The sequence below is a fragment of the Zootoca vivipara genome, chromosome 2 (genome assembly GCF_965207765.1).
Source record: "Zootoca vivipara chromosome 2, rZooViv2.hap1.1, whole genome shotgun sequence".
NCBI classification, from domain to species: domain Eukaryota; kingdom Metazoa; phylum Chordata; class Lepidosauria; order Squamata; family Lacertidae; genus Zootoca; species Zootoca vivipara.
The window spans coordinates 48,867,706-48,883,126 of NC_142584.1; the positions used below are offsets into that span (position 1 = coordinate 48,867,706).

General features: G+C 41.4%; 1 protein-coding gene across 1 annotated transcript; it reads left to right on the forward strand.

Annotated features, from left to right (window-relative positions):
- The first annotated feature begins 218 nt into the window (after positions 1-218).
- Positions 219-15,421, forward strand: ATP6V0E1 (ATPase H+ transporting V0 subunit e1). The gene is made up of 4 exons (XM_035105302.3): positions 219-344; positions 2,796-2,843; positions 12,521-12,648; positions 15,008-15,421. Exons 1-3 carry the CDS (start codon positions 241-243, stop codon positions 12,612-12,614), a joined length of 246 nt encoding a protein of 81 aa, XP_034961193.1. The 5' UTR covers positions 219-240; the 3' UTR covers positions 12,615-12,648; positions 15,008-15,421.

Here is a 15,421-nt window from a genome sequence, read left to right on the forward strand (position 1 = left end):
AGCGCATGCGCAACCCCCGCTCGCATCCGGATTCGCTCGCTGCCCAAAGTGGGCGGGGAAAAGGAGGGAGAGCCTCCTCAAGTGCGCCATTCTCTCACGCTGCGGGAGCCCCTGGTTGGCTGGTGCTCCGGGGAGAGGGCGTGACTTGCGAGGTGGCGTAGAAATCGGCCATAGTGGAGGCGGCGGCGGAGGCCGGCGCTCCGTAGTCGGCTAAGGGAGGGAGCCAGCAAGAGCCCGGCAATGGCGTACGGCGGCCTCGCGGTGCCCATCACCGTCATGAGCGTGTTCTGGGCGGTTGTCGGCGGCGTCGTGCCGTGGTTTGTGCCCAAGGGGCCTAACCGGGGGTAAGTGCCCGGAGTCGGCGGAGGTGGGGGACGTTCTCGACTGGGCTGTCCTTTTCGAGGAGGCCTGGCTGCCCCGGCCGGCCGGCCGTGGGAGCTTGCACTGCTCTGGCTACACCTTTGTGGAAATCGCCTCCGTCTGCCTAATAGCTGTTTTCCTGGCCTGGGAGGGGAACAAACGCGGTTTTTTCGCAGTTCGCATTTTTACATGGCCTGTTTTTCAACGTTCTCGGAGGATGCGGCGCAGTGAGCAACTGCCGTCGCGCAGCCCCAGTTGCGGCCTTCCTTTCTTTCTCGCTTGTGTTCCTGTTCCTTTTTTTTCTTTTCTCTCCCACCTCCAACCCGCTTCCCGTAGCAGCGCCGGCCCTGCCAGCCTTTCTGGGAGCTTCTGTGCGGCACTGGCACTTTGTGAGTGGCAGGTGTCAATTCTGAAGTATCTACACCTGCGAAGCGGCTGGAGTTCCCTTGGGATTTCCCGGCGTCTGGGTAGCTCCTGTGTGTCACACCCCCTCCCCCTTTTTGTTTTAGTACCCATCCCGTGTTAAGTTAATCTCATTTCAAATGGAGCGACTCCCCGAGTCAAATGCACTGTTTTGCGTTATCTCTTGAAACGGAATATTGTTTGAGATATTCTGGGAATAACTGTAAAAGAGGGGCAGATCATTTCACAACCATGTAGCAGTCTTGTGACAAGTTATCTTTTTCATCTGTGTGTAACTCATTCCCCTAATTCGAGGACTATGAGGTGGATAAGCTAGTTCCCTTTGTAATTAATCCATCAGCCAAACTGCTGAATTCCTAACTGCATTCTGGTTGTTCATCCTTGTGGTTTTCTTTGTGATTTGAAATAAGATTTTCCAATTGAACCACATTTTCCTCTCTGATAACTTCCTCTTCCAGTGCCATTGAGGATTTTCTTTCTTTCTACATTTCCATTACTGGTGCTAAATGTCCAGCTAGGATTACCAGCAACAGTACTAGTTTATTTCTTTGAAATGTATAAATAGTTTTTCAGCAAAAACCTACAAAGCAGTGAATGATAACATATGGGGCGGGGAGATAGTTAGACATAAGAGAGAGCAGCACAATAACACACAAATAGCAGTAGGTGTCATTACATCTAAGTTGCATTATGATTCGGGTTTAAGAAGTGGGCCTGAACAGTGTTTGTGTTTCCGGCATAAGCCATGACTGATGCAAAGATTGAAATTAGCTTCCATAGCTAGAGATTGTCCCATTTTCCTTTCTAAACAGGAAAAATCAATTTTGTGGCCTGCATTTCTGAAAACACTTTCCCACTCAATGTTCCCAGTAACAGCCTCTTACTTTGCATACAGGGTGCTCTAAATTCTTGGTGGGTCAGAATCTAGCACTGGTGGGTTGAGGACAGGACAACAGACTTTGATGCAAATATTTTGACAGATGGTGCTTTAGGATCATATTTATTAAAATATTTAAGGTAAAGGTAAAGGGACCCCTGACCATTAGGTCCAGTCGTGACCGACTCTGGGGTTGCGGTGCTCATCTCGCATTATTGGCCGAGGGAGCCGGCGTATAGCTTCCAGGTCATGTGGCCAGCATGACTAAGCTGCTTCTGGCAAACCAGAGCAGCACATGGAAACACCGTTTACCTTCCCGCTGTAGCGGTTCCTATTTATCTACTTGCATTTTGACGTGCTTTCGAACTGCTAGGTTGGCAGGAGCTGGGACCGAGCAACGGGAGCTCACCCCGTCACAGGGATTCGAACCGCCGACCTTCTGATCAGCAAGCCCTAGGCTCAGTGGTTTAACCACAGCGCCACCTGGCCTGCCTTATATGCACTGATCTCAGGGCAGGATACAGAATGCATTTAAAATAATCATTCAGTTATATAGGTTCGAAATGTTTTGCTTAAAATAGGAGAGAGGAAAAAATTAAACCTGAGTTTCTTATGGTGCTCATTAATCTTACATGATACTGAATTTCACAACTGGGATCATGGAGTAAGCAGAACCTTGAGAACTGATTCTGAACAATTATATGTTATCTGAAACTACAGCTGTGGGGTAGCTTTAATTTACTGCAAGTACTGTAATGACCAAGAGATTTGAGTTGTAAACCTAGAAATCACTAGTTCAGGTATTACCTTGAACTTACTAGATGGCACCTAGCAATCTACTGTCTCTTAGTCCTGTCCCGTCCCCCATCCTCAATGTAGGGAGAGTCCTGACCTACCTGACATGGTGGTTGTGAGGATTCCTGATATGAAAATAATCTTGGTATGTATGAAGCACCTTAGAATGTTCAAGTATTATTATCGTTATTGCAATAGATTTACATTGAATCATCCTCAGTCTGCACGTGTTAAAACTTGAGAAACTATTCAGCTGTGTTTCTTTGCTTTTGTCCAAAGAAAGTCTGTAAATATTGCTTCCATTTTGTCAACCATTTCTTTCTTCCCCCTCTTTCTACAGTGTTATTAACACAATGTTGGTGACATGTGCTATCTGCTGCTACCTCTTGTAAGTATCCATTTATCTTCTTTCAGTCCAGATGTAGCCAAAACTTTGATAGCACAAAACTGCAATGCCTTTTTTATTTTAGTAACCTGGGTGAGTGTCTGATGTGTTTGGCTGATTTGCGAAAATATGAACATACTATGTAGGATAAAGAACTTTCAAACTTTGTATAGTTCTCTGATGTAAATCAATTGTTAGTTCTTAACCAGGGTATCATAAATGATGGGAACAATTTACATCTAGACTTGCAGCTCGAGCGTCTTTTGTTCTTAGTTGGCATCGGATTGCTTTGAGTTACTAAGTTTTCTACAATAGAGTTGACTGTACATGAGTCTTTTGGGATGCAGAAATTGAAGTCTATCACCCTTCTGATTTCTCTGCTGTTTAATACTTAATAGTTGTGCTTCCTCCTTTTCTAGGAAATGTGTTTAAGCCATTTCTGCTTCCTGTATTTCTGCTTTAAAATGCCTTTTCAGAGTATTGCTAAAATAGTAAACCATAACAAAATTTTCAGCCTAGTTTTGCCAGCTAACAGGCTCCTAGTTCAACAATGCAGCTTATCCACATGGGAGTAAACTGATCTTCTGTACTAACAGGAAGCTAGTCAGCTGGAATACCATTGTGTAGTGCTAGTTTAATATGAAGAATTTGCCTCTGCTTTTGCTTACACACAGTCTAGAGTGATCATCTTGCAGAGTTTACAGTCAGCATGCTTCCATCGAGAAATGCCTTGCTTTAGCTAGACTACCCTGGAGCATAGGCCTGCTTGTGTTTGGTTTAGTGCTAGGGCAAGCAAGTTTTGTGCAAGTACATCCTGCTTGTTTATGGTTCAACAAACCCAAAGACTCATGGATGTGAAGCTGTGACCTGGCTAACTTAAAAATGCACCACACCAGGATGTCTTTGTTTTCCCTTTGCTTTTATTCAAAGCACAAATATAGATGCATGTAGGCAGTAAAAAGTTTTGACAACGTAAGATGAGTCACTTACAGGTATGGACGTTTTCTCTTTTTTGCTAAGCAGGTAGAGCAAAAAGTTGTTTTATCCCAAAAATCCTTGCAATAATAATAATATTATTTATTATTTGTACCCCGCCCATCTGCCTGAGTCTCCCCAACCACTCTGGGCGGCTCCTGTATTAAAACAATACAGCATTAAATATTAAAAAAAACCTCCCTAAACAGGGCTGCTTTCAGGTGTCTTTTAAAAATAGGATAGCTGCTTATTTCTTTGACATCTGATATCATTAAACATCCTGTGAAATACATGACTTTGACAATACTTTCTGCATGGACATCCAGCCATAAAGAGTTATAGAAAGCAGTTGTCATGGTGGTATGTTGTCTGGGAAAGAAAGAAGAGGTTGCTTCTAAACCAGGAAAAAGGTGGGTAAACACATAGACCTGGTGTCAGCACCCAATATAGTGAAGCATTTGCTGGGGCCTAAGCCACCACAGCAAGGCTGTTGCTTTGCCCTCCCCCTCCTCAGCTCCTCCTACCACCTGAGCCTCAGGCAGCAGTGATTCCACAGTGGCGAACCTGTCCTTCTGCTTGTTAACTTGTTGTGATCTGGTTTGCCAGGTGCCTTTGGCAGCAGCCATGACACTATAGTAGACTACAGTAGAGCTTGTAGAATTGTCCGTGTTGTTGGGATCAAGAGCTGAGTGCTGACCTTGCAGTACAGAAACTATACAGTTCCTAGATCCCTGGGAGGAGGGAAGAATAATATTCATATATACCCCACCCATCTGGCTGGGTTTCCCCAGCCACTCTGGTTGGCTTTCAACAGGATATTAAAAGCACAATAAATCATCAAATATTTAAAACCTTCCTAAACAGGGCTGCCTTCAGATGTCTTCTAAAAGTCAGATAGTTGTTTATTTCCATGACATCTGATGGGAGGGCATTCCACAGGGTGGGTGCCACTACCGAGAAGGTAGTGTTGTACCACTCTGAGGAATGTAGATCTGAGGTGACTAGAGGTCTCCTAACAGCTCCCTGCACCCTTAACAAACTAGTTTCCAATACAGTGGTACCTCGGTTTACGACCAGTCCAGTTTACGGATTTTTCGGTTTACAAACTCCGCAAACCCGGAAAGAGTGTCCTGGTTTTGCGAACTTTACCTTGGTCTACCGCCGGAATCTGAACAGTGGAAGGGCACCGCCGGCGGGGGGCCTCATTGGGGAGAGTGCACCTTGGTTTACGACCGGTTACGGTTTACGACCAGACTTCCAGAACGGATTAAGGTCGTAAACCGAGGTACCACTGTACAATGCTTTAAAAGTGCAGGTGGGGCCTAGGTGTCATGGTGCACAGCGCTTTTTGCAATACTCCCTTTGTGTAAATAGGTCATCTTTACAAATATATATATATATATCCAGGTCTACAAAGCTACAATATAGTACCTGTAGCTCTGTGGAACTAGTTTTTTTTCTTTTTAAAAACTGTTCATAGGATTACGGTGAAAGGTAAGAGGTTTGAGGAAAAAGCGAGATGGGATGGAGATAAGAAGTCAAGGGAGGAACACTTAGATCCTTTTGAGCGAACTCCTTTTTTTAATCCTCTTCTCCCCCACCCATCCATGTGTTTTCTTTATGAATCTGATACCAGCTGAATCAATACCACTATGTATGTGGTGGAAACAGCTTGGTGCTCCAAGCTGTTGCAGAGAATAACAATTACCAGACCTTTAGAAAGCATCTCAAGGCAGCCCTGTTTAGGGAAGCTTTTAATGTTTGATGGATTTCTGTATTTTAATATTTTGTTGGAAGCCGCCCAGAGTGGCTGGGGGAACTCGGTCAGATGGGCGGGGTATAAATAAATAATTGTTGTTGTTGTTGTTGTTATATAGCTTCAGGGTAGTTTTCCACAGTTGTGAACACATACGAGGGCTGCCCATTGCAGCCCAGTTGCACTTCTGTACAAATTTATCATAGGCTTCCATGTAACAGCAAACAGTGTCCACATTCACAGCACCAAGTGAGAAAATTGCATTTTGCAGTATGGGACATGATTACAACTGGACATCCATGGGAGTGGCTTTGGGCTTAGTTTGCATTTTCACAGAGCCCCACTTATGAGTAACCACTGCTGCTTGATGAGAGGTGAACATGTTTCATACACTTTCAAGGAATAAAAATCAAAACCACTAGAATGCCTATATTACGCAAATCCAATTGAAAAAAAAATGTAAACGTAATAGGCTCTTGAATAACAATTGTAAAGTTATTTACTAGAAACTGCTTCTCAAAATTCGGGGTGCAGGTGGCACTGTGGGTTAAACCACTGAGCCTAGGGCTTGCTGATCAGAAGCTCAGCGGTTTGAATCCCCGCAACAGGGTGAGCTCCCGTTGCTTGGTCCCAGCTCCTGCCAACCTAGCAGTTCGAAAGCACATCAAAGTGCAAGTAGATAAATAGGTACCACTGCAGCAGGAAGGTAAACAGCATTTCCGTGCGCTACTCTGGTTCGCCAGAAGCAGGGTGGATAAAAATCAATGATTTTTTTTAAAAAATCAAAAAAATCGGATTTTTTTGATTTAAATCGGATTTTCTTGATTTAAATCGGATTTTTTTGATTTAAATCGGATTTTTTAAAATAAAATGCTTTTCGAGGAAAATATATTACCACCCAAAGGTTATTCCATCATGAAATAAAGATTAGTTTTTTTAATTATGTAGAATAAGGTTATATATGTTTAATTTTTTGGGTAAATAAATTCCATTAATCCATTCACAATGTCATGCTCTTCCAGAGGTTTTTGTAAGATTATTGGGCAGTTTCTCTGCCTACAAGATATTATCACAGATGCTTGGTTTACTTTTGCAGTTCTCAAAACTGAATTTGACAGCAGAGATCACATTCCTCTTCTTCACAGCAAAAATGTTATAACATGAACAGAGTTGAGAAAAAGACCTTAATCCTATTGTTCTACAAACCTATGAATACAGAATCAACCCCTTCAGTGCTAAGTTTCAAGAAGTTCAGTGAATAGAATAGAAACAATATTTTTCTGATTGTTTGGAGTGGACAGTATTTAAGTTTTTCATGTGTAGGCTGGGCTGACAGTCTAAGTTTCTTAAAATATATATATATTGTTTTTGTTTAGCCAAATTAGTTAACAAACATGGATGTTTGTTTAAGCAAATAACATATGCTGTAATGTTATTGTTTCAGTTGAATAAATCTATTTAAATTGTTATTATTAAGGTAACGATTATTTTTCTCCTTCCTAAGTACAATAGTAAAGTGGTCCAAATATGAATAACCCATTAAACTGGGGAGAAAAAACTAATATGAAAAGTTGTTATTCTAAAAATCTTCATCTACTTGCATATTCAAGTTATACCAGCAAGGATTAGTCTTTATGTAGAAAACTATGATTTAAATCAAGCCTTACTGACTAGTGATTTAAATCGTGATTTAAATCGTGATTTAAATCAGTTTGATTTAAATCAAATCCACCCTGGCCAGAAGCAGCTTTGTCATGCTGGCCACATGACCTGGAAGCTGTACGTCGGCTCCCTCGGCCAATAACGCGAGATGAGCGCCGCAACCCCAGAGTTGGTCACGACTGGACCTAATGGTCAGGGGTCCCCTTTACCTTTACTTCTCAAAATTAGATACAGCTTCTCATAATGTCAAAGTCAACATTGTGACATAACATATTAAAATGTAGCTTATTCAGTTGACCACCAAGTCCACCAAGTTTTTTTTATACTTTCAAAGAAACAATGACTAGCTCTGTCTTCCTCCTCCTTGGAACCTAAACTAGATTAAATGCTATTATAACCGCCTTCAATAGCCATCATGGGCTACATATGTGAATGGCAGTACAACAAATGGATTTTGTCATCTGACATTCCAAACATAACTTACTCTTGTTTTTAAAACAGTACTGCACTGCTCAAACAAACCCTGTATCAGTCAATATATGTTTTGATTCAATATGGATTGTAGGGTGAGGACATAAATTGGCCCTGATCAACTGTTTTAATTATCTTCTGTAAATCTAAAAATTATAGAATGCAATGATGCAGGAAGGTGTCATCTCAATAGAGTAGAAGGAAGGGAAGCTCCATATGTAAAGCTTCTGTTGATATCTAGGCTTCCTTTTGAGTTGGGTCTCCCCTTGTCCTTATGAACAATCAGAATTGGTGAAGGTAACAACAGTATGGTGCAGAATTCCTAAGTTGTAGAGCCAGATAAGATGGTCCTGCCTAGCAGTGGAAGCTCAGTGGTTCTTTCTCTGCTTCCCAAGCAAGAGCAGTACATCTTCTGCTTCACCTCCTTATCTATGTATTTAAGCTCAGCTTCTGCACATCTATTCTGTAGGTTAACGCCAAATGCTAATCCTTATTTTCAAGGGAGATTTAGAATGCAATTATGTTAACTGATTTTCTCCCCCAAATATGTGTGGCTACTGTTTCATAATAAAATCTTCACTTCCCCCATGATTTAAATATTTCTACTATTTTGGAACAGGTGGGAAGCATGGCATCCAAAATCAATGGTAATTGTGAATGGCAGTGCTTTTGGCAACACTGAGATGTTACTAATGTAGCCCATGCATTTTGCATATGTCTTCGTTGCTACTGTTGTAATAGTTTTTTTCATTACATATCCTTCATATGTATTGATGGGCAAAATGTTTTATGGCAGTCTTGGCAAAGAGCACAACCTTGTGGTTCTCTCATTCGTCAGTTCTTGGAACCTCCGCCCATCAAAGAAGAAACAAAGTCAGAATCTGGGTGCTGATCATTAAGGCTGCCTTGTAATTTCTGTGTCGAGTAATTTTCCCACAAGGTTGCTTTTGAAAATGGAATGGCATTCACCTAGCACCTTGTGCTCTGGGCAGGTGAATTGTGTATTCAGAGTTACAGGTAGGTAGCCGTGTTGGTCTGCCATAGTTGAAACAAAGTAAAAAAAAAAATCCTTCCAGTAGCACCTTAGAGACCAATTAAGTTTGTCATTGGTATGAGCTTTCGTGTGCATGCACACTTCTTCAGATACACTGAAACAGTAGTCACCAGACCCTTATATATAGTGATAGGGTGGGGAGGGGTTCTGTTTCAGTGTACCTGAAGAAGTGTGCATACACACGAAAGCTCATACCAATGACAAACTTAGTTGGTCTCTAAGGTGCTACTGGAATGAATTTTTTTATTGTGTATTCAGAGTGCACTTGTAACTTGTTTGCTTTCATCACGTATACTAGAAATGGGATGTGAAATCTGTGGATGTGGTTGGACTACAACTCCCATTGTCCATGACCATTTGCTCTACATGTTGGGGCTAATGAGAGTTGGAGTCCAGCAACCTATGGAGAGTCATATGTTAACTACTACTGTACTAGGTAATGGTAAGGATACCAGTGGAAAATATTGTGATGGGCTTACCTGAAATCTGCAGGAATCAGTACTACTGTGGCCCAAAACTGCCCTATGCTTGCTGCACAAAACATCCCTTTTTGGTTTAGGCATGACTAACCTGCATGCTGGGGAGTGTCTTAACCTCCACCAAGAAAGAAGCTGTGGCTAAGGTTTGTGTGAGCTCCATGATTAATCTGGAAACGTGATAGCTTGCCTCTTGGTAATATGATAGGTTACATATAGTAGCTGTACAGATTGCCCTGTTATGTGTTTGTTTTCTGTTGTTATAGTACCTTATTTTCTGATTTGGGGCAATTTGGGTTGTGTCGAACCAAGTCGTACTCAGAGTGGACTCATTCAAATTAATGAACCTAAGTTAATCATGCCTATTAACTTCAGTTGGTCCACTCTGAGTAAGACTAGCATTGGATACAACCCTTTGTAATAACTTCTCAAAAATCTGATTATCATTTGAAAAGGCCAAATATCTGGCACCACAAAGGGAGTTTATTTAAACCTATGGCATCCTGTTAAACCTATAGGAGTGTGTGTGTTCTTTCTGTTTTCAAAATGTCTACTTTCAAGGAACCCCTTTCACACTGACATGCCTGTCATAGAACCTCGTGTGTAACTGAGAACACTTTCCACACTCCATTGGAGCAGGAAACTAACTGGCCGTGCTTGTTGGTCTTTGCTGTTACCCCTTGTGAACTGAGCACGTGCCATAGAATGCCTTCATAACTGTTTGTGGCTGTACATTGTGGAGGAAGATTGGTAACAGCAGAGAAGCTGCCTTTCAGAAAATCTTCTGCCCTTTGTTGATTGCTTCTGAAGAACCCCATGGGTTCTCTGGGACACAGTGTGAAAAGTGCTGACCTATAGCACGCTCTAAGCAGAGCAAACCGTAAGCAAACAAGCAAAGCTGGTTATATAAAGAGAAAGAGACAGTGTATAATATACACACTGCCATGTGACTATTTGATATGGGTTAAGCTTCCTTCTGGTCACAAATATGTCAGTTGGGACTCCAAACATGAGTAATCATATCTGTAGAATAATGGTCGGATAGCTCAGTTGGTTAGAGAGTGGTGCTCATAATGCCAAGGTTGCATGTTCAAACCCTGTATGGGACAGCTGCATTATTTCCTGCATTGCAGAGGGTTAGACTAGATGGTCCTCAGGATCCCTTCCAACTCTACAATTCTATCATTACAAGATTTCAAGGGAAACTACTGGGACCAAAGAGGATGTCATCCTATATCTGTAACAATCCATGATGAAAATGCTAGATATTGCCAGGAGTCCTGTTGGTAATCAGTGTTGAAAGTGGGCATTCATTTTGCTGTGGCTGTTTAATCTGTAAAATTAAGAGCAGTACTGAAATTTGACCAATGAACTCTGAATAGGATTAATCCTGTATTGCTTGTCTCTGTCTGCTATGGCTTTTCCTTCCCTCTCCCAGCTGACCTGCGTTTCATTCTCTGGTTGAAGCAATCCAGGTTTGTGTGGAATTTTCCATGGCTGCCTAAGCACTTTGCATCTGTAGCAGCTCACATTACAAAGCCGCTTTGCTCTTCCTCCTCCTCCTATAGCATTCTAGAATTAGCAGTTAGATGTGCCTGTGTGTTCACAAAATGTTTTGTGCACTGAACATTTAGCTACACAGTAACATAGTACAAATTAAAGAGATTCTTAAGCTCTTATTATTTGCAGTTGTTAACATACCAAATATGTAACCCAGAAATAAATGTGTTGCAGTTTTCTAAGTGTTTTCCGTGCTACAAAATGTATTGTGTCCTACTTGGGCATTGAGTCCTCCTGCTTCGCTAATATGCTCACTGCTCTGAGAAGTACGCATTTTGTTATATTGCTAGTGGCTTCACAAACTCTTAAAATACATTCTGCATTAGGTTGTCATAAAAGGTACATGGGTAGAAGACTTAAGCTTTTTTCAGTATAACATTGATGCAAAAATCCCCTGACGCTTGTCTCCTGCACCTAATGTATGTCCACTAGCAATGTCAACGTCTAAACAAGACGTTGTGAAACTACAATTAGAGCAAGAGAAATGATAGGTCTGAGAAATAGGGCTGCCGAGTGACTGTATTTTTAGGTTGCCCTTTAATATTGGAAGAAACCAGTCAGATCTGCAACAAAATGTTACCCTTTGGAGTGTCATGTTCAGTCAGTCGTGCCCTTCTCCATACTTAATTCCATTACTCCTCACATCCAGTTTTCCAATTGCCTCTTGTCATTCAGCATTCTGTGTTCAGCATGCTTTGTTCTTATTAGGTTGTTTTACTGCGTTGCAAACCTTCTGGTTTCTCCAGGCCTGCTCATATGCCCCTTTTATGTGTGGGAGGTGCCTTTGGCTACATAAACAACAGCACTCACCTCTGAACATCAGAACTAGAGGGAACCAGTAGGTCCCTGCAACAAAATGTGGAGTGCTTGTTTAAGGTTCAAGTCTTTCCACTCCATCCTGTCCCTCCCCCTGGCTTTCTGTCTTGTCTCCCCCAACAGTCAGTCAGCTTTCTTTGCCCACAAAGCTGTCCTCATTGGACTGGTTTTTCTTCCTTGAGGTGTTGTGAACACTGGTGCACAGCCCCAGCTACATAGAAATCTTGGATCTCTCCTTTGAATTCTATGAGTAGCTTTCTGTTCTCTTCTCAGAGTGATCCTGGAAATTGCCTATCTAGACGAGATGGTTCTATCCCTTTTATGTTTTTATATTGCTGACTGTACACTACCACAATATTTTATGAAGGGGTGGTATAGAAATAATCTTCAGGGGTACCTCTAATTTGCTGATACCTCCCCCTTACACATGGGTAGTGTGGTTCTGGTTGCATAAGTGTGAACACTACCAGACTTGAAATCATAATGTTGATCAGCCTTCCTCCATTTGTTTTCTTTATTACAATTCTCATCGTTCCTGACCATTGGCCATGCTGGCTGGGGCTGATGGGAGTTGCAAAACATATGGAGGAACCCTAGGTTGGGCGAGGCTGATACAAATAATGCTGATACATATTGAACTACCTGGGTGATGGCATGAGTTAGAGCACTTTAGAGCACTTTAGAGCACTGCCTAGTTAAAACACGAGAATTACTTGAAATTAAGTAGGGCAATACACTTTGATTTATGGGCAGTTGCTCAAACTTTTATGGCCATCTCTTATTTTCAAAGTTTAATTTTGGTAACATTTTGTTTGAACACTAGTTTTAAGTAACTGTTAGCATTCTATTCTTCCTTGAGTATCCTGATAAATTTTAGTCATTCTATTAATAGTCTGCTCTTGTCTTGCAGCTGGCTGATTGCAATCCTGGCTCAACTGAACCCTCTCTTCGGACCACAGTTAAAAAGTGAAGTAATTAGATATCTAAAGTACCACTGGCCTTAACCGATGTGCTCTTCTCCTGCAGTTTGTGGACTGGGTAAATATTGACACTTTAAATTATTTATTACATTTATATCCCACTTTTCCTCCAAGGAGTTCAAGTTGGTGGACATGGTTCACCTCCTCCCATTTTATCTTCACAACAACCCTGTAAGGGTTACAGTGAGTATTTTCTTTTAAACCCAGCCAGATGGGTGAGGTATAAATAATAATTATTATTATCACACAACATGCAGAAAAAGCCATGGCATTTTACTGAGTTGAGGATAGTTATCTCTCAAGAAGAAACCAACTTGCTTTGTTGCAGAGATTGCAGCAATGGAACTTGTTGATCTTGTCATAATTTCATGTGTGATTGTTATAAATGCTAGCGCTCTTTGACCCCTATCTCAATTATTGCAGTGTACTGGATTATTTACGGTAGTACAAATGTTTAAATAACCAGTGGAATTGGTACTTCGACTCCCAGCACAATTTCCATTCTTTCTCTGTTGCCATTTTCTCTTTAATGAAAAGGACTCCCATGGTTTTGGCTCATGCTGCAAGTTTTTTCTCACTCCATGCCATATTCCGTGTCTGTTGCAGAGCTACAGAAATGCAAATTCCAGTTTCTGTTTATGTGTTTCTAGAAATAGAGCTGTGTTAGTCTCTTGCAGCAAAAGAAGGGAGAGGCTTATAGCATTTCGTTATGGCATAAAGTTTGGTGGGCTTCTGCATCTGATGAAGTGGACTGTGGTCCATAAGAGCTTATGCCTCAATAAATATGATGGTCTTTAAGGTGGAGTAGCCAACGTGATGCCCTTCAATTTTTGTTCAAAAATAAAAGAATTGTCTGCTTGCATGGGAGTGAGAAGCAATTGTTCCTGTGCAAGCAAACAAATGGCACTGGCTCCCTTTTCTTCCTGCCTATTGCCGAAGAAGAAGAAGAAGAAGAAGAAGAAGAAGAAGAAGAAGAAGAAGGAAGAAGAAGAAGAAGAAGAAGAAGAAGAAGAAGAAGAAGAAGAAGAAGAAGAAGAAGAAGAAGAAGAAGAAGAAGAAGAAGAAGAAGAAGAAGAAGAAGAAGAAGAAGAAGAAGAAGAAGAAGAAGAAGAAGAAGAATTGTAGTTTGGATTTGTTATCCCGCTTTATCACTACCCGAAGGAGTCTCAAAGCGGCTAACATTCTCCTTTCCCCTCCTCCCCCACAACAGACACCCTGTGAGGTGGGTGGGGCTGAGAGACTTCAAAGAAGTGTGACTAGCCCAAGGTCACCCAGCAGCTGCATGTGGAGGAGCGGAGACGGGAACCCAGTTCCCCAGATTACGAGTCTACCGCTCTTAACCACTACACCACACTGGCTCAACCAGTCAAGAAGAGCTTTTGCTCTAGGGGCACTGATCAATTATCCAGTGTTTATTCTGTCTACTTATTTAATATTGAACAAAATAGCTGTGTCCCCAAACCTCCTGTACGAGGAATGTGTTGTATAAGGGAGTGTATACCATTCTCTCTGCTTTAGTTCAGTGGTTGAACATTGCTGTTGCAATGTTGGCTAAGGCCTGACAGGGCTTTGAGTTGTTTTAGTAAGTGTTCGTCTCTCAATGCACCAAGAAGTTTCCCATGCGAACAATTACAACAGGAAGCAACTTTAGGAATGTGGATTCTGTAATGGTGAATAGTTCTGTAGGGTGCTGTAATAGTTCAAAAGGGTTCTACCTGCTGTTTTATCTTGCAGCTCTGATTCACCTTAATAACTATAATTTCCTCTGTTTGGAAAAAGTTGAATAGCAGAGGACAACTGGTGGCTGATGTTATGGTTTAATTGTCTGCAGTTAAGCTTCCTTGAAACAAAGCTCTAGTGTTTTCAGATCAGGGTTGTAATGAATTGGGATAGTGACAGGCTGCAGTGAGCATAGGGAGCCTGGTTTCCCCTTTTTAGCAGCTCATACAAGTTGGCAGTAGTCTTGCATTTTACAAAGAAAGGCCTCGTGCAACACAGCAGTGAACTTCGCTGTAACAACTTTACATGAAAATTAAATTGGTGGTATATCAATAACTAAGGAATTGGAATTAACTTGGAGGTGGGGCAAAATTTAGCCTTGTTGCTCAAAGGTGATATTCTGGCACTAGGTACTTGGGTTCTGCTCTTAATTTTTTCTGATACTGCTAATACCAGTGGATTCTAGCTGACAGTTTGTATTGACTTATTACTGCATTTAGCACAATTTGTTCACATTTTAGTGAGTAGAGTCTGCAAAGTAAGGCTTTCAAGATCCAAATGGATCTTCAACTATTAGTGTAAATTTTTCTTTACAGCAACTGTGATGCTTAGTATATTAACACCTCCCTGCAAGAATTTAACTAATAGCTGAATTAAAATGCCACTGAAAGAGACTAAACTGCTTTTTTGCTTTGCAGGATTTGAAGAGATTTTCTTTATGTAAAGCCCCGTTGATCCAGATGCCTTCTAACGTACTTTGAATCCGACCACGTCTGCTCAATGCCTTACTGTTTGTTCTGTTACAAGAAATGTTTGCCTAATCTTGTTGTTTTTTCACCTTTGAAAGTGCCTAATAGATATCTATATTTCTACTCAGTACAATGTTGTGCTTGAATTTCAAGTATTATAAATAATATTCCATCCCTCTTCTCTGCACTGACAGTGGCTAGATGGAATTGAGAGTTGCCTCTGAACATTTATTTGCCTTACCAATTTTTATACTAGACTGCCTACTGATCCAGTTTACAAGCACAGTCTGAATGCCGTGTCTGATAACTTTAAGAAATATGATTGTTTTCCTCAAATCTGAAATAAATTTCTTTTCTTCTGAA